Source organism: Staurois parvus, unplaced genomic scaffold (assembly GCF_062004578.1).
Source record: "Staurois parvus isolate SC_StPar_1 unplaced genomic scaffold, SC_StPar_1.0 ptg000385l, whole genome shotgun sequence".
Taxonomy (NCBI): domain Eukaryota; kingdom Metazoa; phylum Chordata; class Amphibia; order Anura; family Ranidae; genus Staurois; species Staurois parvus.
The window spans coordinates 85,408-110,000 of record NW_028318181.1 but is presented as its reverse complement, the minus strand read 5'-3'; the positions used below and the strand labels follow the sequence as shown (position 1 = coordinate 110,000).

The 24,593-nt window shown below is 45.3% G+C and overlaps 1 protein-coding gene across 1 annotated transcript in view; it reads right to left on the bottom strand.

Moving 5' to 3' along the window:
- The window catches only part of LOC149455882 (cAMP-regulated phosphoprotein 19), a 23,191-nt gene extending 6,102 nt beyond the window's left edge, over positions 1-17,089 (bottom strand). Inside the window, exons 1-2 of the mRNA XM_089685754.1 lie at positions 16,934-17,089; positions 5,345-5,467 (exon numbers count right to left, since the gene is read on the bottom strand). Of these exons, the coding sequence (XP_089541880.1) occupies positions 5,345-5,467; positions 16,934-16,993 (183 nt within the window). The 5' untranslated portion in view covers positions 16,994-17,089. The remainder of the gene's footprint in view (positions 1-5,344; positions 5,468-16,933) is intronic.
- Between the last annotated feature and the right edge of the window lie 7,504 nt (positions 17,090-24,593).

Sequence of the window (24,593 nt, the reverse complement as noted above, 5' to 3'; positions counted from 1 at the left end):
GTGGTGGATTTCTGTACCAATCCTTAGGTATTTCTGACTCACATGCTGTATGGGGATGTGAAGATACGCATTCCCTCAGATCCAATGTAGCGATGAAAATCTGGGTAAAAGGATAGTTTTTTTTTTTTTTTTTTGTACAGAAGATAGATTCCAACCTGAAGTATTTGTATCTTAAAGACTGATTGAGAGGGTGCAGGTTTAAGATAAGGCAAAACTTGCCTGAGGGCTTTTTCACTACAAAAACATGGGAATAAAAATCCCATCCTCTGCTTGTTCAGGGGAACCAGAGTAAGGACCTGTTGATCCACCAGGTCTCCAATCAGGCCAAATAGACCATGTGCCTTCTCCCGATTCTTGGAAAGGTTGGTTACCAGATACCCAGAGGGAGGACTAGAGTCGAACTTAAACCTGTACCCCTTCTCTACCAAGTCCAGAACGAATGGGTTCGGGGAGATTGAATGAAGCCCACTGAGGGAGAAAGGTCCCCAGTCTTCCTCCCACTGGGACGCTCGAGTCATTGAGATTTTGTGGGGCCCTGAGGAGGATCGAATAAGATTCCCCCCTTACCCTTGTTCTTGTGCCCTGTCCAATGTTTCTTCGGCTGAACATCCTCACTTAGCTGGCCCTGCGTTTTCTGGCAAAAAACCCTCCTGGAGTAAGATCTCTTTTACCCTCTGGAAACACCCTCTTTATCGGCTGTACGCTCCAAGGCCTCCTGGATCAAAAAGGTTATTGCCTGAAAAGAGTAAGGCACAAAGGCGTAGCTTGGACGCCGAGTCCCAAGGGGCTGTCCTGGAAGACATTTTTGAGAAAGTTTTGCCTTAAACTGGAGGTTCTTTAACCGTCCCACTAAGAGGTACAGTAATAAAACAATGGCATAGTTTTACTACTATCTATACCGTGAGAAAAAAAACCCCACACCATTTTAAATATATACAGGTATTTTTTAATTTTTTTTTTTATGTGGCTCGGTTTACAGCCTCTTACAATACTCTGTAAAGCAGAGTAAGCAGCTTACAATATGGGAACCGGATCATGTGCACTCCCCCCAGCCGCTGCTGTCCATTCACACACGGCCCCGCCCCTACTCTTCTCATTGGCTCACTGGCTGTGATGGACAGCAGCAGGAGCCAATAGCTCCTGCTATTGTCTCAGCCAATGAAAAGAGGGGGTCCCCGGGATAGCAGGGACTGCAGTGCACATTGCTGGATCGAGATGGGGGCTTAAGTGAGTATTAGGGGGCAGGGGCGGGGAAGGTCTTTTGCCTTCATGCACAGAATGCATGAAGGTAAAAAACCTTGAGCCTTTACATCAAACTTTTACAAATGTAAACTTGTGCCACAAAAAGTGAGCTTGGCCTTTAATCTGACCTTCAATTGGGCTTTAGGTCAATAAATGGAATTCCTTTGAAGGAAACCAAGAATAAGCAAACCACCAGATTATTAACCATATATAAAAAATTCATTTTATTACGAATTAAAATACGTAGCTAGTAACAGATTACAAATAGTTTCATATTGCATTACAGCTCATAATTAACTTTCGGATTGGAAAACCACCCTGTAACAATGTGGTGCAGCTAGTCAGGAAATTTCCCAGTCAATCCATTCACTGGAAACATCCTACATGTTTTGAATTATTGATCTAAAAATTCTGTTTATTCCTTAATTTGAACCTAACCAGCTGGAGTGAGCCCCCCTCAGATGCTGAGATAGGTGGCCACAGCTTTTTAATCTGCAAGTGGACTCTGTGCACATCAATGGCGGAAAATGTGATGTAAACTTTGGGTGAAGTAGCATGTCTATGTTATGCTTATTATTGTGTCGTTTGGTTTAATCATGGTGTGGTACATTTCTTCCCTGATGAATAATTTATATATCAACTCGAAACACGAAAGATGATTCCAGTGTATGGACTGGGGAATTTCAACAATCCGGCGGAATCCTAACTGGCTGTACCGCATTGTGTTACAGGATGGTGTTCCAATCCAAAAGCGAATTATGAGCTGTAATGCAATATGTCATTTTAATGGAACAATTTGCAACAAGTTACTGGCTGCATATTTTAGTTGTAATAAAATGAAACATATATGGTTAATAATCTGGTGGTTTGCTTATTCTTGGTTGCCTTCAAAGTTCCCTCAAATGGCACATACAACTTTTTCTATGCTTATTATTACTACATACAGTGGATATAAAAATTATACACACCCCTGTTAAAGTGTCAGGTTACTGTGATGTAAAAAAAAAAAAAAGTCAGAAATGTCAGAACTTTTTCCACCTTTAATGTAACCTATAAACTGTACAACTCAGTTGAACAAAAAAACCCTAAAATAACATGGTTGCTAAGTGTGCACACCCTTAACCGTTTCAATACCGTGTGATTTTACACCTTCCTGCCCAGGCCATTTTTCAGGTTTCAGCGCTCTCACACTTTGAATGACAATTGCGCGGTCATACAACATTGTACCCAAACTAAAATTTTATCATTTTCTTCACACAACTAGAGCTTTCTTTTGGTGGTATTTAATCACCGCTGGGGTTTTTATTTTTTGCTAAATTAACAAAAAAAGACCAAAAATTTTGAAAACAAAAACACGTTTTTCTTTGTTTCTGTTATAAAAGTTTACAAATAAATAATTGTTCTTCATAAATTTAGGCCGAGATGTATTCTGCTACATGTCTTTGGTGAAAATAACCCAAATTAGGATGTATTTTTTAGTTTGTAGGAAAGTTATAGAGTTCACAAACTATGGTATAGATCTGAAAATTGATCAGTCCTGAAGTACTGACAGCCAATCTAATTACTTGAGGTCCAAGAATGTCATAATAGTACAGATATCCCCCAAATGACCCCTTTTTGCAGAGTAGACAGTCCGACGTACTTCATAAGAGGCATGGAGAGTTTTTTGAAGTTGTATTTTTTTGTCATAATTTTTCGGAAAATGAAAAAATTAAAAAAATTATTTTCACTATTTTTTTTTTTTACATACTGTCACCAGTGCAGTACAGCGTCTTCATATAACTGGCATGGCGGTGAACATGGACACTGACTGGTGACAGTATGAAAAAAAAAATTATATATATATTTTTTTAATTTTTTTTTATTATATTTAATTTTTTATTACTTTTTTAAAGATTTGTTTTTCATATTTTACTATGACCAAAGTAGTACAATGTTACCATAGTAACATTGTACTACTTTGGGGGAGTGATAAGTATTTTTTTTTTTTTTTTTTTTTTTTTTATACACAGTTTGCTTATAGCAAAGAATTACTTTGCTATAAGCAAGCATTTAGCTGAATGAAATCGATTCATTCAGCTTTTTTTTTTTTTTGTGCTTAGCTGTGATTTGGTCACAGCTAATCACGACATGTGACCTGCTGTGACCATTCACAGCTAGGCACTAGTATACAATGGATGGCATCATGAATGAAGCCATCCATTGTATACAACTATCATGTGACCTGCTGTGATTGGTCACAGCGGGTCACATGGTACCAGCTACGGGAGCCGGTACTCAGATCTGTCATCGGCCGTGTCCGAGGTGCACAGCCCGTGACAGATCCCGCTGCTGCGCCGCTCTGCTGTGCCGCAAACTGCGCATGTGCGGGAGCACGCCAAATGGCGTGCACCCGGAATTTAGGAGTGCATTTCAAGCCGCCAAACGGCCATTGGCCGGGCGGCTAATGGTTAAATTAATACTTTGTTGAAGCACCTTGATTTTATTCCAGCACTCAGTCTTTTTGGGTATGAGTCTATCAGCATGGAACATCTTGACTTGGCAATATTTGCCCACTCTTCCTTGCAAAAACACTCCAAATCTGTCAGAGATTACGAGGGCATCTCATGTGCACAGCCCTCTTCAGATCACTCCACAGATTTTTGATCAGATTCAGGTCTGGGCTCTGGCGGGGCCATTCCAAAACTTTAATCTTCTGGTGAAGCCATTCCTTTGTTGATTTGGATGTATGCTTTGGGTCGTTATGCTGAAAGATGAAGTTCCTCTTCATGTTCAGCTTTCTAGCAGAAGCCTGAAGGTGCCAATATTAACTGGTATTTGGAACTGTTCATAATTCCCTCTACTTTGAATAAGACCCCAGTTCCAGCTGAAGAAAAACAGCCCCAAAGCATGATGCTGCCACCACCATGTTTCCCTGTGGGTGTGGTGTTCTTTTGGTGAAGTGCAGTGTTTTTTTTTTTGTGCCAAACATATCTTTTGGAATTATGGCCAAAAAAGTTCAACCTTGGTTTCAACAGACCATAACACATTTTCCCACATGCTTTTGGGAGACTTCAGATGTGTTTTTGCTAAATGTAGCCGGGCTTGGATGTTTTTCTTTGTAAGAAAAGGCTTCCGTCTTGCCACTCTACCCCATAGCCCAGACATATGAAGAATACGGAAGATTGTTGTCAAATGTACCACACAGCCAGTACTTGCCAGATATTCCTGCATATTTAATGTTACTGAATGAGGAAAGACAAAACTGCAGGCCTCTTGGCAGCCTCCCAGACCAGTTGTCTTCTCATCAATTTTGGAGGGATGTCCAGTTCTTCGTAATGTCACTGTTGCGCCATAGTTTCTCCACTTGAGAATGACTGTCTTCACTGTGTTCCATGGTATATCTAATGCCTTGGAAATGTTTTGTACCCTTCTCCTGAGTGATACCTTTTAACAATGAGATCCCTCTAATGCTTTGGACGCTCTCTGTGGACCATGGCTTTTTGCTGTAGGATGCGACTAAGAAAATGTCAGGAAAGACCTACTAAAACAGCTGATCTTTAATTGGGGTTAATCAGAGGCACGTGTGTACTGACTCCTACGTAACATGATTTTAAATGTGATTGTTTAATTCTGAACACAGCTACATCCTCAGTTATAAGAGGGTGTACACATTAATGCAACCACATTTTAGTTTTCTATGTTTACCCCTCCCCCCCTAAAATATTTCAGTTTGTTTTTCAATTGAGTTGTACAGTTCATAGGTCACATTAAAAGGTGGAAAAAGTTCTGAAATGATTTATCTTTGTCTTATTTTTTTATACCACAGAAACCTGACATTTTAACAGGGGCGTGTAGACTTTTTATATCCACTGTAAGGGATGGTGGCAACCTTTCCCCATAACTGACATAGGCAAATTTTAGATGGATTTTTGATTCACAGTTTTCTGTGCATCAGTCTACTATGGAGAGGACTACTTCCATTTAAAAAATTACAGAGCAGACTGCAAAATCCACACACATGCATGAAGAGGGAGCATTGTTTTTAAAACAGCATATTGTGGACAAAGCTTTGAATAAATCTTCCTGGAATTAAATATTAACAGGTTTTGAAGTTGTTTACCCCTTTTTGAAGCCGTTTCCGCAAGAAATCAGAACCTCCTGGCTTAGGACCCAGATGAGGATACCTTGCTTTTAATTTGGCCTCTTCTACCTTTTCTGGACTGATTACCTTATCATCCACTTCCTAGGAAAAGAACAAAAAATTAGGTTATATGAACATATCCGTACTTACAAAAATGCAAAACATTAAAATGTATTTTAATATGGCAATAGCATTGCTTGAACTTTGTAAACAAGGGCTGTCAAGTCCCCTGTGTCAGCTACTCCTGGAGTCAAGGAGATTAGATGTTTTCTACAAATCACCATGGATACTGCTGACAAGGCTCTATATTCTAAATAACGTTCTCCTCCCTCCGATTTTAAAATATGCCATCATCACAGTCCATCCATTGACGTCTGGTGAACAACACAGGGCTGATATACAAATCTATGAATGTGCCATCTGTGCTCATCAATCTGCATGTGCTGTGTTATTTAAGACATCTTCTAGTGATTTTAGAACTCTTGGGACAAAATGTCTAGAGAAAATCATTTTGCTACTTTGTGATAATTATTTATTTTTTTAAAGAATTACATACACACACACGCAAAATATATATATATATATATATATATATATATATATATATATATATATATATATATATATATATATACACACACATATATACATATATACATATATACACACACACACACATATACGCTATATTGCCAAAAGTATTGGGACACCCCTCCAAATCATTGGATTCAGGCGTTCCAATCACCTCCATGGCCACAGGTGTATAAAATCAAGCACCTAGGCATGCAGACTGCTTCTACAAACATTTGTGAAAGAATGGGTCGTTCAGGAGCTCAGTGAATTCAAGCGTGGTACCATGATAGGCTGCCACCTGTGCAATAAGTCCATCTGTGAAATGTCCTTGCTACTAAATATTCCACAGTCAACTGTTAGTGGTATTATAAGAAAGCAGAAGCGGCTGGGAACAACAGCAACTCAGCCACAAGGTCAGGTAAAATGACAGAGCGGGGTCAGTGCATGCTGAAGCGCACAGAAGTCATCAACTGTCTGCAGAGTCAATAGCTAAAGACCTCCAAACATTGTATGGCTTTAAGATTAGGATAAAAGTGCATAAGAGATCTTCATGGAATGGGTTTCCATGGCTGAGCAGCTGCATCCAAGCCTTACATCACCAAGTGCAATGCAAAGCGTCGGATGCCGTGGTATAAAGCACGCCACTACTAGACTCTAGAGCAGTGGATACCTTTTCTCTGGAGTGACAAATCATGCTTCTCTGTCTGGCAATCTGATGGACGTGTCTGGGTTTGGTAGTTGCCAGGAGAACGGTACTTGCCTGACTGCACTGTGCCAAGTGTAAAGTTTGGAGGAGGGGGGATTACGGTGTGGAGTTGTTTTTCAGGGGTTGGGCTTGGTCACTTAGTTCCAGTGAAGGGAACTCTTAAGGCATCAGCATACCAAGACATTTTGGACAATTTCATGCTCTTAAAATTTATGGGAACAGTTTGGGGATGGTCCCTTCCTGTTTCAACATGACTGCGCACCAGTGCACAAAGCAAGGTTCATAAAGGCATGGACGAGCGAGTTTTGGGTGGAGGAACTTGACTGGCCTGCACAGAGTCCTGACCTCAACCCCATAGAACACCTTTTGGCGGAGACTGCGAGCCAGGCCTTCTTGTCCAACATTAGTGCCAGACCTCATAAGTGCTTCTGGAAGAATGGTCGAACATCCCATAGACACACTCCTAAACCTTGTGGACCTTCCCAGAAGAGTTGAAGCTGTTATAGCTGCAAAGGGTGGGCCAACTCAATATTGAACCCTACGGACTAAGACTGGGATGCCATTAAAGTTCATGTGAGTGTAAAAGGCAGGCGTCCCAATAATTTATAGATTAGATAGATCGAGAGATAGATTTTGCAGAGCACCCTTGATCCTCCTCTTCTCAGGTCCCTTGCTGGCACTCCTGACTCCTCCCCCATGACCAGTGCCCCCAATAGCAAGCTGCTTGCTATAGGGGCACTGGCGCATGCACGTTCCCCAGCCCCACTCTGTGTCCATAAGTCCACACCACCCACTCTCTCCTCATCGGCTCAGTGGCTGTGATTGACAGCAGTGGTAGCCAATGAGGAGAGAGAGAGACCTGGGGAAGCCAGATCATGATCATGAGTATTGGGGGGGCTGGGGAGTGTGAAGCTGCATCCAGGTGGTTTTTTTACCTTTATGCTTAGAACACCAAGGTAAAAAACCTTCAGCCTGTAGAACCACAACCAAAGTGTAAAGTAGGGATAGACCTATAACCTAAATAAAAAAATAAAATAAAACCAAGCACGGCAAGTATGATATGCATGCTGTTTCCCCATGGGAAACCGCATGCCATTCTTTGCAGTGTGATTTGCGTCCATTCATTTTGTACGGAAGCAAATTGCATTGCAAAGTATCAGTTTTGGGTATCTGAAGCATTTTCATGAGTACTAGTGCAAATACTCAGCATTGGCACAAATAACAGTATCAGTATATCCCTTGTCTAAAGTGTAAGTCAACGTGTAAAATCAAATATTTATTTCCACATTGAAAGTCAATTATTACTAATCTACTCATCTGAACAATCTCAGTTTGTAGACTTGCTTTGTGAAGATACCCTACACATTCAGTTACTGGAATTGTGTGACATGTAGTCACTATGCCTGGTTGATAGACCGTTGTGTCACATATCGCAGAGCCCACCTTCTGAACTACAGGAGGTGATGAGAAGTTTCAGGAGGTGGAGTCAGTACAGGAATTGCTGCATGCAGAATGGAATATGCAAGTCCTTAGAAATTGAAAAGTAAACAGCAGAGGAGAAGCTGCAAAGCATGCAGGTAATCCTGTGAGCTGCACAAAGACAGAACTCACTACATGAAAGGAGCCCCCGTTCACACTGCACACAAATTAGAAATCAAGTGACTTCACATGTCAATGGGACTTCAGGTGCGATTTGCAGGCATCTGGGCTACTTCATTCACAGATATCTATGCAAGTCGCATCCCAAAATCAGCAAAAGTAGTGCTGGAATGACTTTTTCAAATTGGTGCAACTCCGACAAGGTCGGAGTCACACCAATTAGAACGTTTCCTGTGCCAAACATTGCATGCAATTTAAAGGGTCGCATCAGTGTGAACCAGGGCTTACTCTCTCAATGGACATTGACTATTTTTAGTCCTTATGCTGCTAGCATTAGTAAATCATATCATATTTAGTGGTTTTAAGTTTTGTTTTTACATTTCTTCAGTTGCTTGGTTTCCAAACCTAGGAAAATGATGTCACATATCCAAGGCGTCTACTGAAGAGAAGGAGGAGGGGTTTTCTCAGCTAAGCACACCCTCCTGCCTGAGCTAAGAGCAGATGGATAACAGGAAGTAAATGCTACATGAATCATCAGGCCTTACGCAAGATAGCCACAGCCAGAAATGATGGGGGCAATTTCTCAGCAAAATAAATAATGAAGACAAATGGATGGGGAAGGTTGTTTTGAATATTAAAAATAAAAATTGTGTTTTTGGTGCTCAGTTGCAGCGTAGTTCCGCTTTAAGCTGCCCCGCTGGCTTTAATACTTCCTCAGTCAGTAACCCTGAACAGGTTTAAGGTACTTTTCATTGTATCAAAAAGTCAAGGCAGCTCGCCGACCACACCATCACTTTACAGGATCATATATGGCTGCATTCAGATAAATTCAGTTAGCTATCTAGCTGCATGACGTCTTGGAACAGGGTCAAGAATTTGGACTACAAGTGATAACCATGAACCTGCATTTACCTTCTGCAAGCCTAACATTAGCTTGTCCACATCAGCTGTGTTGTAATGTGGCTGCTGGTATGGCACATTGTTTTTTTTCTTCAACTTTACTGAAATGTCACAAAATATTCCTTAAAGCACAGCACTGTCAACTTAATATATTTGCCCTGTCCAACTGCTGGGACTGCTGGACAAGGCTGCCCAATGCACCTGGTGTGAATGGGGCTTTTGGCTGGCTTAGATACCGGTCTGTAGACAAAGTGCAATGTCAAAGTGCCTGTGATTAAAGGCCAAGTTGCACTGCAGGCTTCTGTGGGGGGGGTTAATTCATTTCTGCTGCAAAAATATTTGCATTTATTAATTTCCTTGCATTATTTAACTTAAAGGTGGACATAGCCTTTAAAATTACATCTCAGAAAGGCTTAGGGGCTTAGGACTGCAGAGAACAATGACGTTATCAAAGTGCATGACCTGTGGCCATCATTCTCATCATTCTCACTACCTGGTAACATACTGATCCAGAAATGAGTCGGCACATATTGGATGTTAGGACCTTTCATATACTTGCTCCTGGTCGGTGAAGCAAGGGTAAGTAACAGCCCCAAAATAAAATAAAAAAAATGCACTAATCAGATGATACAGCATTTGTAGTTACTGAAAAACAAGAAAATTTCACCCTCTGTGTAACATTACCAAGCAGGAAACAAGTCTGCAGATGTAAAGAATTTTAAATATGGCAGTCCTGTTAAAGAGGTTGTAAAGGTTTACCTTAATGCATTTTCTGTATTAAAGGGTAAAAAACCTTGTGTGCATAACCACCCCCCCCCCCCCCACCCTCCAACACTTACCCGGGCCTGGTGCTACCAATAGGCAAACTAGGCAGCTGCCGAGGGCGCAGCCACAGCTGCTGGTCTTCTTACCATCCTGCTTGCTGAGAATTGTATCACATACCATGTTTTTTACCTCTGGTTTTATGTTCACTCTGCTTTTTCTACTTTAACTGAATGGTTGCAAAAAATGTCACGCTGGTATATGTAGTCCGCCTAGCCACTGCTGTGCCCATAAGCAGTTGGATATAGCTGTGTGTTTCCAGGCCTCTAGGAGCAGAGAGCTCCGGACGCATAACCTGTCCTCCAAGGCACCAAACCTTCCGTCTGAGGTCGCGTCCACTTTGCGTGTGTTCCAAGCCAGCCCAGGCAGTAGTCCAGCGACATCCTGGCATCTAGGTTTCTCCAACCCCGGTTCCAGACCCACACTGGCTGATCCTTGGGATGGGAAGGACTGACTGTGACCATTATCGATAAGCGATACTTTTTGGTTAGATTGGAGGGATTAGAACACCTGTCATTTCTTACTGCTGTCTGTGCCCCCATTAGGGAGAGTCACCCTCTCATTTGTCCTGTTACCATCAAAAGTGAAAGGAAATCTCACATTTTGGGTTGACATCAGAACAGTAATAAGGGGGAAAGCTTTCAATGGTGACACTAGATCTGGGATTGCCTCATTTTGGGGGGATTTTCTCCCACTTCCTGTTTTGGCTATGGGACACTGTCCGGGGTTATAAACCTCCCTAATTATCCAACATGGGGAAAAAAAAAAAAAAAAAAAAAAAAAGGACATATTGGCCATCTGTAACTATGATCCATGCAGCCTTACCCCTCAAGACTTGCATAATTTTTGTATTTACTTCTATCTTCTACCAATCAGAGCAAAAAGGAAAAACAAAAGAAAAAAGTCAGTTGTAAGACTTTTCTTCCAGAGCTCTGTACATAAAGCTGCTGTCAGGAAGACTAAAGACTCTGACAGTTATTCTCCTCAAGCAGCTAGAGAGATGTCGCTCCTCAGCGCTGAGCTCAGGCAGAAGACAAGTCATCCTCCATGGGAGACTTGCAGTGTGGCACACAACTCTCATTCCTGCTCTGTCAGAAAAATATATTGGTGAACAACATCCACATGAGTCCCAAAAGGAAACCTTTTCTAGAAGGGACACAGGGCTGTCATTGCCACTTACCAAGATGCAAATGCTAGCTGCCTAGTGGTCCTGCTTACCCACTTGCCTAAATACTTTGTGGCCCTTGCCATGCTAATAAGGATGTCCGTCTTACAGATGTGTATACTTGTTCCAGGAGACCAACCCTTATTGATCTGAACTGGCCATAGGCCAAGCATCTTCAGAAGGGGGATCTACAATGTCCCATAAGCCTCACAATCAGTTTTGGCTCAAAGCAGAACTAAAGTAACACCGTGATGCACAGTGAGCAGGCAGGCATTGTACGGACATATGACTTGGAACAAATATGCAGATCAGCTCATGCTGCTTGTTCCAAGTCTGACCCACAAAGAATCAACAGCCAAAAACTTGGATCTTAAGGAGTGGTCAGACTTTCACTGATGACTAGCGTGTGTACCCTACAGCCCAAATCCTACACATGAAATAACACTTGAGCATGCTCAATTACAGCATTTAGCCCTGGTTCACACTGGATGCAACTTCACAAGTCTCAGGATTTCAAAGCTGCACGTTAGTGCAACTTGGCAGACATCTGTGCGACTTCATCCACAGATGTCTTTGCAAGTCGCAAAAAATCGTGCAGGAACCTTCTTTCAAATCGATGCGGCACCACAAAGTTGGAGTCGCACCAATTTGAACAGTTCTATTGCCAACAGTAACAATATACATTTTTCTTTCAAGCACATGCACAAATGGGGGGGGGCATTGGAAGGGGAGCTATGTTTGACCTCCTCTGCTGGCAGTTCAAGTGCACCTCAATAGAACTGGCTGCATCCAAAAACGCAAAGCAAGTGTTCAGAGACTCTGAACTGTCGTGTGTCCTTCCTCCATTAAAATGGAAGGGAATTCCCTTACCTGTGTTTCATGCGTGTTCCAAAAACACAGGACAAGGAACTAGGCAGCAATGGTCAAGTAGCATTTGTAGGGCTTTTTTCCCCCCGCCAAAGGGGGATTATGAACATCAGTTCCTTTCCATTCACCCCCCACTGCCCCCTCAAACAAAATTAAATAAAATCAAGAACATCCTAAATCAATCTGAAAATATCCATCTAATTAAAAATCAAAACATATTACCAAGTGTAAAAAAAAAAACAAAAAAAAAAAAAAACACAAAATTTCTTCCCCATACAGATTGACAGAACAGCTGAGCTTCTAGAGCATCATGGAAGTGAATGCAGTGGTCACTCAGGAGATATGACTCAGATATATTCTCATATGGGAATTAGAGGGAAGAAAGCTCCATAAACAGTATTACTAAAGGCCCAGATCCAGCCAACTGAGATTTCCCCTCCCTTTGTCTTTGTAATACCACAAGAAATGAGGGGAATACAAGACAGTGAGGACAATCTGATGATTAACCATTCCTCATTCAAAAACAAAGAAAATATTTCTCCAGTAATAGGCAGCCAATGTGCACATATCTTTCCCCGTCACCCTCCAAATGTAACTGTCCCAATATTGCATTCAGAAGTAACAAGTCCTGTTATGGATCCCTATGATGTGTAGAGTTGTGGAGACTACCACATGTGATGGCAGTGATCTCCAGCAGTCCATTTTCTCCAAACTACAGTCGGCAGGCCACATATGTTCCACTGTAAGATCTTCAGTCCCACAGCAAGGGAAGGTAAAAACTCAGGCAGGCTGGCAGTGGATGCACCGGTCTGTATATCACAATATGGAGACTGGCACATCCACTACCAGTCTGATGGACACTCCTGTATGTAAGCGGACACTGATGCGTATTCTTGGATGTAAGGCGGAGAATGCTTTATAAAACTGGATTTTTTGGCCCACTAATATTTGTAAAATCCACTATGTAGCCATCATACGAAGGTCTGGAGACCCCTAAACTACAGCATTGGGGATACTGAATTTTAAAGTGCAGCGCTTTTGCTGTTTTTAATTTAATCTCCCTGGGGACTCAGAGCTTTATCTGCGTTTGGGGCAGATAAAGCAGCTTTTGGGCACACTCAATAGATTAGATTATACAAGGGCCAATTTTTGCCAGGAGCCAAATCAACCTACAGGCATGTCTGGAGTGTGGGAGGAAGCATACGCAGGCACAGGCAGAACATTCAAACACAGAAACTCATACAGGGTCCTGAACCAAGGACCCTAGAGCAGAACCACTAAGCCACTGTGCTGTAGGTGTCGGGGGCTGCACTCGAGGCCCCTACACCTAGTAAACTGACCACCATTGTTCTACATCACTGCCTGTCGGTTGCCGTATAGCTGATATCAGCGCACGCCAACCCTAATGCAGGCCATAGACAGGTCGGCCGATATTCACACCGTTAGTGGGGCAATGTTGTCGGACGATTTTCGCGGTTCTTCTCGTTTCTTTTTATCAGTCATGCTGGAAAATCTACGCATTGGTGGCAGCATCGACCGATTTTTTGTTTATCGGCCGACAATTCGGCCCGATAAACGTCCCGTCTATGGCCTGCATTAGGCTGCTTTTCCCAGCAAGATACTGACAGCACAGTAAATTGCATGGCCTTCCTTTCATAAAGATATATCCAGCAAGGGTCAGTCAGTGAGTCCTCCAGCATATTTCTGGGCTGTGGGAGATGAACCAAGTAGATCTGGAACAAATTTTAATAAAAATGTAATATATTGCAGCTTACTAGTTCTTGGTGTGGTGGCTACATTGATTTTCGTCTCCCCTCCCACAAAGCTTCTTTAGCTCCTGGTAATCCTACAAAAAAAACACTTCCTGTCCCGGGGGGGGGAGCTACATCACTTCTCCACTGTCTCTATGGAGGGATTCATGGTGGTTACCCTAGGCTGCTCTACTGATATGGACTACAAACATGTCCTTACCTTGTCATCCCCCATTACATGGCAACTAGTTTACAGAAGATAGCTAGGAAGAATGGTATTCTTTGGGTGCAGATCAATGGAAGTGACAAGGACACTGCATTTCTGATAAGTCATTTCTAGGATTTAGTTATGCTTTAATATAGATTGCCTGAACCAATAAGAAGGCCCCAAAGTTGGAAGGCAGAGGGCCCAGTGTTTACCCATCACTTACCCATATAATAGAAAACAATGTGAAAATATGAGCACATCCTGAAGGCTTGCTGGAGTGCAAACAACTATTGGATCTGTTTGTACACATTGCAGCCAGTTCATTAGAATGCCAATTAGAATTCTAAGAGCTGAATTGAATGAAGTAGGATTGCATGAAAAGACGACATTTCTCTACTCTTCTATATGCAGGAAGATTGTACACTACACACTGGAGGGAGAAGATGATATTATAATAAGGAGGGTGAGGCGGTAATAAACCTGCTGCAGGGACTCCATGTAACCTCTTCATTACTGCAGATTAGGTGGGGCTAATACACAGCAACTGGGACAAACCCAGCCTGTTCCAGAAGCCAGAGTCACAGAGACCATGACCGGTCACATCCAGGAACGTCATGTGGACACAGCGGGAAGAGGATCTCATCACCAACAACTGCTGACAACCCCCCCCCCCCCCGGTCTAATGTCACACATCAGCCACCATTCATGTCCCCATCATAGGTAATGCATCAATATAACACTCCAGCCATGTGCTCACCCCATGCATATTCCTTACATGTGTCTGCTGGAATTCTAGGGGCTCCAAGGTTTATACAAACACTACGATTATCAACACACAATGTGACACCAGGCTGGCAGATCCCCCTAAATAAGGGGGCTCCATCATAGGAAAACAGGGGATCCCAGACTATAAGGTGCACCCCCCCCCCCATAAAAAAACAGACAACGTCAGAGAAAGGTGGACCTTCAAGAGTAGAAGAGTCCAGGGCCTAAATATAGGGGTGCAAAGCATCCCAAATTAAAAGAATCCCCCAAAAAAACAGTGAGCTGGGGCAACAGATGAAGGTGGGCCCCTGAAAGTAGAGGGAACTGGGGTTCATGGGATCCAAAATTGGCAGATTCCCCCTAAAAGACATATCAAGCTGTCAGCAGAAAATCTGGAAGGTAAGAGTAGGGGAGCAGGAACCTCAAAAAACCTGGGAGATTACAGAAGGGGGGGCTGGAACCTCAAAAAACCTGGGAGATTACAGAAGGGGGGCTGGAACCTCAGAAAATCTGGGAGATTACAGAAGAGGGGCTGGAACCTCAGAAAATCTGGGAGATTACAGTAGGGGTACTTGGACCTCATAGGGGGGCAGAGGAGACCATATTGGCAAATGGCTTTACAAGACCGGAAGGTGAGCTCCTGAGAGTAGAGGGGGGTTGAAGTTCCATCTTCGGGATATAGGGGATCCTAGAATGGCAGATGTCCCCTCCCCCCAAAATAATGATCCATGGGGCAGAGAGAAAGGTGGGCCCCTAAGAGTGTAAGGGTGTGCTAAGAGCAGAGGGGGGCTGGGGTCCAAAAGAGCCCATATTGCCAAATGGCCTGACATGGACATTACAAAAGAGGAACTTGGGCCCCTGAGAGTGGAGGGGTTTGGGGGTCAACTAAGAACACCGCCCAATACAATTCAGAATCAAAGATGAGCGAGAAAGAGGGTCCCTGAGAGTTAGGAGCTCTGGGGCCCCATCACAGGAGTACAGAGGATCTTGGACTGGCAGAGCCCTCGCAAAAAGACTGACTCTATCAAGAGAGGAAGGTGGGCCCCTGAACAGAGAGGTCTAGGGTCCAATCATTAGGAGTAATACCCCTGCCCCACCGCAATGACCCAGGATCAGAGAGAAAAGTGGCCCCTTTATGGGATGGGAGGGGCAGAGATTCCCAGATGCCCCATAAAAGCAGATTAGACTGGGAAGGGGGCTCCTAAGAGTTGAGAAGTCTGGGGCCCCATCACAGAGTACAGAGGATCTTAGACTGGCAGAGGCGCCCACAAAAAAAAGACAACCCAGGATCACAGAGGAAAGTGGGCCCCTGAGAGTATGGGGTCCATATACAGCCGTACTGGGGATACACAGAGTGATGGGCCCCTGACAGCAGTGGTTTGGGGCCGCTATACAGGGGTGCAGATGGGCCCCTAAGAACAGAGTGCTGTGTGGCCCCTATACAGAGGTGTAAATGGACCCCGGAGAGCAGAGAGATGTGGGCTCCTAAAGAGGGTTGTGAGGCTGAGAGCAGAAAACTCTGAGGCTCCTACACAGGGATGAGGATGGGCCCCCTGGGATCAGGGTGGTGTGGGGCCCCTACACAGGGATGAGGATGGGCCCCCTGGGATCAGGGTGGTGTGGGGCCCCTACACAGGGATGAGGATGGGCCCCCTGGGATCAGGGTGGTGTGGGGCCCCTACACAGGGATGAGGATGGGCCCCCTGGGATCAGGGTGGTGTGGGGCCCCTACACAGGGATGAGGATGAGCCCCCTGGGATCAGGGTGGTGTGGGGCCCCTACACAGGGATGAAGGTGGACCCCCTGGGATCAGGGTGGTATGGGGCCCCTACACAGGGATGAAGGTGGACCCCCTGGGATCAGGGTGGTGTGGGGCCCCTACACAGGGATGAAGATGGGCCCCTGGGATCAGAGTGGTGTGTGGGGCCCCTACACAGGGATGAAGATGGGCCCCTGGCATCAGAGTGGTGTGAGGGGCCCCTATACAGGGGTGCAAATGGTCAGGCGTCTCCTCTGGTAGTCTGGGGAAGTATATCTCTCACAGCAGGGCGAGCTAGGAGCCAAGCACACATCCCCGGCACCCTCATGAGGCCAGCAGGGCCCCCACATGGGCAGTCACCGGCACCCAGCACGCTGTGACTCATCCTCCGGCCTCTCCACCACACCGCCGCCATTCTCCCCTCAGCCGGCTCTGTGGCCGCCATCTCCTCACCTTCTGCTCGTCAGTGGAGGCCTCCTCCGGCGTCTTGTTCTCCAGGTTCTCGGCGGACATGGCGGAGAGGATGCGGCGGCCTCAGAACACTGTCTGCCCCCAATCTGCCTCCAGACTCCTCCTACGCCAAGATGGCCGCCACACCGGCTACGTCACCCGGAGCTTTACGTCAGTACGGCGGGGGAATCCTCTTCAAGCGTGGGCCACCGGGTGACGTCTCCCGCCGTAGAGCTTCATGGGAGCTGTAGTCCTCTTCCTCCTGGCCGTCTGTTAATAAGGCGGCTCCGTGCACAGTGATCCCCGAAGAGCTGACAGATGGGGGAGGGTTCGTGTGCTGTTGGGATGTATACTGAGGGAAGACCTTCAGTCAGAACTAAAGGCTCATATTTCAAGGGATACGTCACCTTTACCATCAAAGCTGCCTATGCAGATAGCAGCGTCTGTATATAAAAACAAACTGCAGCTTTCACCAAACTTGAATAATCCCTTTGCTATAGTTATAGGACGTTTACTTACCTCATGAAGCCTGACTGGAAAACTCCCAGGCTGTTGCTAGGACGTTGCTAAGAGAAGCCTAGTGTTACTGCTCACCCCCACCATCACAGGAGTGAGCTCTTCGATGAAAACCCCCTCACATGCCCTTTCTACCCTCTGTTGCAGCAGCTCTCAGTTCAGCATCTGAGAACTCACTCTGTAAAGGAGAAGGTGAACAGTAATAACTAGGAGTCTCTTAGTAACGTCCTTAGCAACGTCCTAGAAGTTTTCTAGTCAGTCTTCATGAGTTATATAAAAGGCCTACACCTATAGAAAGGGCATTATATAACTTTGGTCAAAGCTGCAAAGGTTTGCTTTTATCTATAGACAACCAGATTTACTGCGTCATGGATGAGAAATAGTGAGTGAAGGGGTAGAATCAGAGACAGAGCTCACTCCTGTGATGTGGGGTAAACAGTAACAGCTAGAAGTCCCTTAGCAACACCCTTAGCAATGTCCTAGGAGTTTTCCAGTCAGGCTTCATGAGTTACATAAATGGCCTACACAGGGGCGGACTGACAACTCATGGGACCCTCAGGCAATAGGGGATCATGGGGCCCCGTGTCCTTGCCCAAACTCAAAAAAGCCTATGAAAAAGGTACCAGGGGCATCTCATGGGGCCCCCTACTGACCCCGGGCAATGCCCGAGTTTCCAAGTGGTCAGTCCGCCCCTGGCCTACACCTATTGCAAGAGTAATATTCCACTTTGGTCAAAGCTGCACAGCTTGTTTGTTTTCTACAGATGTTCCTCACCTGATGACCAGGCCATTGCTTGTGATACGGCGCTGCGTTACTTTAACTGACAGAAGGTTTCTGACCTTCATGTATAGAATTCATGAAGATAACAAACCTTGAGCCTTTACAGCCACTGTAACCAGTTCCAGTCTCTGGGCGTTCTACACATGCCTAAAAAAATGTCATCAGTGTACATGGGACCAGGGGCAGACTGACAACTCATGGGGCCCCCAAGCAATAGGGGATCATGGGGCCCCTGTGTCCTTGCCCAAACTCAAAAAAGCCTATGAAAAAGGTACCAGGGGCATCTCATGGGGCTCCCTCCTGACCCCGGGCCCTCGGGCAATGCCCGAGTTTCCAAATGGTCAGTCCACCCCTGCTCAGGACTGTCCATAATTTTAAAGGGTGCCTCAGGACTGTCCAAAATTTTAAAGGGTGCCTCAGGACTGTCCAAAATTTTAAAGGGTGCCTCAGGACGGTCCATAATTGAGTGACAAAAGGTTGAGAAATATCGGGCTAGACCAGTGGTTCTCAACCTGTGGGTCACGACCCCTTTGGGGGTCGAACGACCCTTTCACAGGGGTCGCCTAAGACCATCAGAAAACACATATTTCCAATGTGTAAAGAGCAGCTACTGTGTAGAAAGCAGCTGCTGTCTTGAAAGCAACTACTCTGTTAAAAGCAGCTACTGTGTTGAAAGCAGCTACTCTGTTAAAAGCAGCTACTGAGTTGAAAGCAGCAGTATTGCAGGTAAAACGACACTCATGAATTATAATTACTGGGTAAATAATTTTATGGTTGGGGGTCACCACAACATGAGGAACTGTATTAAAGGGTCACGGCATTAGGAAGGTTGAGAACCACTGGGCTAGACCCATCCCATTATACCCCAATACCTCTAGACCCATCATCTGTTACATCAATATCTCTTGATCCTTTCCTATCCTGATACCTCTAACCCTTTCCTCCCTTACCCTAATACCTCTACATCCATCTTTTCTTACACCAATACTTTTGGACTCATCCTCTTGTACCCCAGTACCTTCAGACCCACCCTCTCTTACCCCAGTACCACTAGACCTATCTTCTCTTACACTGATACCTCTAGACTCGGCCTAACTTACCCTAATATCTCCAGTCCTGTCATCCCTTAGGCTACATTTGTATGGAAAAATACACCCCTAGACCCATCTTCTCTTACACCAGTACCTCTAGACCCAACCTCTCTTAATCAAGACACATCCCCTCTTATTCTATGACCTCTAGACCCATCTCCTCTTACCTCAGTACCTCTAGACTTGCCTTCTCTTACCCCAATACCTCTAGACCTGTCTTCTTTCACCCCAGTACCTCTAGACCCCATCATCTCTTACTCCAATGCCTCTTCACTCAACGCTAAGACTGTTCCTGCCTTAATTTGCCACAGATTCTTCTTCAAGTATGTCCCACCACCCTTCTCTTACACCATTACCCCCTAGTATAATCTTCCTATTCCTCAATACCCACATTGACTCTCCTGTTGTCCATGCACCTATTCCCCAGTTGAGGGAATGCTGGTCCTTTAGGCAATGGCCGGTACAGTGCAGTTGGGGTAATTCTTCCTCCTCCTCTGAGCATAGCTTTGAGGCACAGATCCCCAGGGGTCTCTGGACTAGAAGCAACTGATGATCTGCAGACTGCAAAGTTTGACAGGTGGCATTGCCTATCGAACCTGCCCATTGAGATCAATGGTGATCACATTGCAACCACAAGCCTAATGCTTGCCTGCACAGTTGCAGCATGGTCCTGCAAAGTAAAATTTAAAAAAAACAGGCATCAGGAAATGGCAGTAGCACCTTCTGAACATCTGTCTGCCCCAGTTATGCTGCCCTCTGAAAATAAATCTACCGTGAATCACTTTTCAGAAGGCGGTAATGTTACTGCCTTTCTGAAAGAACCCTAAGGGAGTATATCAACCTCTCACCATCTTTCATATGAAAAAATATTAGTCTGGCCAGGCATTAAAAGCATTACAGCAGAGTACAATGTCTGGCCAATGTACAGTAATGCACATTGCATGCATTGGTGCGCTGCAGTGGCATTTATTGTGAATGCAACCTTGATGCCCCTTAAAATGATATGTGTGCTGCCAAGCAGAACACCACAACACATTCTGGGGAATTATTTAAGAGTCTCTAAGACACGCATTAGGATTCTGACGTGCATCCACATGACAAATGCTTGCGTGGGCGACAGATTCATGTACCTGTTGTAGAGAAATCTGAATATGGAGCATGCACAGCTTGTTGAGGTGCACTGAGACCAGAACATCCACACAGGCAATGTGCCCTCAGTGCAGCTGTGCTTCATCCCTGCAGCTGCATCTGTCAGACAGCACAGCGGCAGGGAATTGTGTACCTGAGGGCAGGTGGCCAGATGGGGATTCACACAGTTCTTCATCAGATCTGCTCCCCTTGTAATTGACATCAGGTAGTGGGAGGAGCCTTAGCTTATAAACAGCCTGCTATTGGCTAAAGAATCTGCCCACTGCCCAATTTTAAATAAAAGGCGAGATCAGACCTTGTGAGGAACTAGTGTCTCAGCTTTCCAATCAGGCTTCACCTACTACTGGTTGCTGGGAGGCTGCTGGTTGTGAAGCCAACTACCTCCTTAAGAGAGGCTAGCAGCAGTAAATAAGCCTGATACACTATTTATAGAGACAGGCACTATGCCTGTCTCTGTATGCCAAGTTAGAGATGATCTTAGGGTAGCAGCAGTAAATGAGCCTGATACACTATGTATAGGGACAAGCACTATGCCTGTCTCTGTACGCCAAGTTAGAGATGATCTTAGGGTAGCAGCAGTAAATGAGCCTGATACACTATGTATAGGGACAAGCACTATGCCTGTCTCTGTACGCCAAGTTAGAGATGATCTTAGGGTAGCAGCAGTAAATGAGCCTGATACACTATGTAAAGGGACAAGCACTATGCCTGTCTCTGTACGCCAAGTTAGAGATGATCTTAGGGTAGCAGCAGTAAATGAGCCTGATACACTATGTATAGGGACAAGCACTATGCCTGTCTCTGTACGCCAAGTTAGAGATTATCTTAATTACCTCCAGTTTTGTTATTTACGAACTGGAGGGGATTATTTTTTAATTTTGTGAACTACCTGAATCTGCAGCCTGTGGTGGTAAATATACAGAAACAGGTAGTAGGGATTTTTTTAATCTGGCACAGGCCTTTTTAAAGGGCCATAGTGCCAGAAAACTGTCACTAGTGCTTCACTGAATTCCCCTGATTGTGTCATGTGCATTGAACTGCAATAAAATGCAGTATGCTTCAAGTCCAGGTAAGTCGCTGTGGGTTTTTTTTTGTGGGGGGGGGGGCATGGAAGGCTTCGGAAGAATTTACAGTGCCCTGGTGTAACTAACATTGTGAAACATTGCATTAGAGCCTCCATTCCAGTGTGAATGATTCCTCAATGAGTGAGAGATATAATGTGTACTAAACATCATTGATCTACTTGCATTATAGCAACCTAATGTGTTTTGATTGCCTTTAAAATGAATGTCGATCTGCAGGCTCTTGTTGAATCGTCTTTTTATTTTTTTTTTTGTAAATAGCCATCTATGTTTAGACTTGTGTTCCAGTACTGCTAATAAAATGTATTGGCGCACATTCATAAGGCGTTACCATTGGGTTGGTTGTCTTGGCTGAATTTGCAGAACCAGAAAGGTATGATCTGACATTGTTGTGAAAACAGAATTTTAGGCAATCTATAGCAAACTACATTATGGCAACCGCCCTCTTCATTCTCCATCAGAAGCTATGTGTATTACAATACGTGCTGTAGCATGTCTATGCGATTGAACTTCTCTTAGATAGCTCACTAGATATATTTGCTTCCACATCTTTACACATCTACTAGGATTTGTAAAAACTTTGGAGTTTGGGGACCTTGTATTCAGATATCATCTCAGCCTCACCAACATTCATGTGCAGCTCAGTTTACATTCCAGCACAGATCCTGTGTGCTGGTATGACTGAACTCCGGCACATGGACCATTGAAGGAGAGGTAAGTATGGTGGACGTTACTGTAGCTCCACTTTAAGGCAAGCAGGCCAGTTCTGCAGGAACTGGCCACATTTCAACCCATCTACAGTGGGTATAGAAAAAAAAGCAGCCCCCTTTAAAAGAATCACTTTTTGTTGCTTTACAGCCTGAAATAAAGACAGGTTTTGTTTGCCAGAATTAAATTCTAAATTAAATTAAAAAACACAATCACTTAGTTGGAAAAACGACTCACCCCCCCCCTCCTAAAAATGACCTGTAAACTCAATCCGGTGTAGCTAGTCACCTTCTCAATGGTACACAAAGCCATTTAACTTTTAGCTGTGATCATTTTGATTAGCTCAGAATGAAAAGAGATTTCCTGGAGAATTTTAGTCCCTGTAGTGCAACTGAAGCAAACACTAGTATCAACTATGGGTGGCAAGGCACTGTGAAAAGATCTCTGGGATAAATTTTAAGAACAGGCACAAGTCAGCAGATGGATACGAAAAAATTCAAAGGCTTTATCAATGCCTAGAAGCAGAGTGAAGTCTATTATTAATATCCGGTAATATCCTTGATCTTGTCTTCTCCAACCGCTGCGCTCCCCACAACCTCACTAACACCCCCTTCCCTCTCTCTGACCACAACCTGATCACCTTCTCTATCTCCTCATCCTCCAACACCTACCCCTCCAAATGTCACACTACTACCAGCCGTAACCTCCGCAACCTTAACCCTGCCTCCCTCCACTCCGCAGTTGATCAACTCCATGACAGCATCCTCCCCCTGTCCTGCCCCGACTTGGCTATGACCGCCTACAACAATGCGCTGTCAACAGCCCTTGACTCACTAGCGCCTTTAACCACACGCAACATCAGACCCCGACCGCTCCAGCCCTGGCAGACTGATCACACCAAAACCCTCAAACGACACAGTCGTGCCCTGGAGCGACTATGGCGCAAAACCAAATCCCAACAAGCCTTCACCCGATACAAATCTGCCTTCCACACCTACACCTCCTTCCTCCATACTGCCAAACAAGCCTACTTCCTGACCCTCATCAAGGCCCTCTCCTCCAATCCTCGCCGACTCTTCTCCACCTTCAACTCTCTACTCTCGCCACCCCCACCTCCACCCAGCACCTCACTCACTGCCCTTGAGATTGCCAATCACTTCAAAAACAAGATTGACACAATTCGCAAGGACATTGCCGCAACTCGCACGCCTTCTCAACCCGTCTCCTCTCACACAGCTACCCCCTCATCCCCCCTCCCCCTCGACATAACCCACAGGGACTTCGTCGCTGCTCAAACTCCCTCCAACCCCCTTCCCCCTCACTCAGCTACCCCCTCTACACCCCTCTCCCACGGCCCCACCACTGCTCTGACCTCCTCTCCCACCCCACCCTACATTCCTCATACTGAAGCTCCCCCAACACTCCGCACCTTTGACCTTACTACCATCGAAGAAGTCTCCAAGATCCTCTCTGATGCCCGCCTCACCACCTGCCCCCTTGACCCTATCCCCACACAACTCCTACAACCTCCCTCCCCCTCCATCCTACGCTCCCTCACCCACATCTTCAATCTCTCCCTCTCCTCCGGCACTTTCCCTTCCCCTCTGAAACATGCACACATCACCCCCATACTTAAAAAGCCCTCCCTGGACCCCAATGACCCGAACAACCTCAGACCCATCTCCCTGCTCCCATTTACATCTAAACTCCTCGAGCGCCTAGTCTACGCCCGCCTATGCTCTCACCTCAACGACAACAACCTCCTCGATCCCCTACAGTCCGGCTTCCGTCCCCTACACTCCACCGTAACTGCCTTACTCAAACTCTCCAACGACCTGCTAACCGCCAAAGCTAATGGCCACTATTCAGTGCTCCTACTCCTTGACCTCTCTGCGGCCTTTGACACAGTCGACCACCCCCTCCTCCTCAAAAAACTACACTCCCTCGGCCTCAGAGATTCTGCTCTCTCCTGGCTCTCATCCTACCTGTCACAACGCTCTTTCAGCGTTACCTATAATGCCACCACCTCCCTCTCACTCCCCCTCTCTGTTGGGGTCCCCCAAGGCTCTGTCCTCGGGCCCCTTCTCTTCTCCATCTACACCTCCTCCCTTGGCCAACTCATACACTCTCACGGCTTCAACTACCACCTCTATGCCGACGACACACAAATCTATCTCTCAACCCCCCACCTCACCCCCTCGGTCTCCGCCCGAATCACACACCTGTTGAGCGACATATCAGACTGGATGTCGCTCCACTTCCTTAAACTGAACCTCTCCAAAACCGAGTTTCTTGTCTTCCCTCCAGCCCGGACACCCCCCCCCATTGACTTCTCCA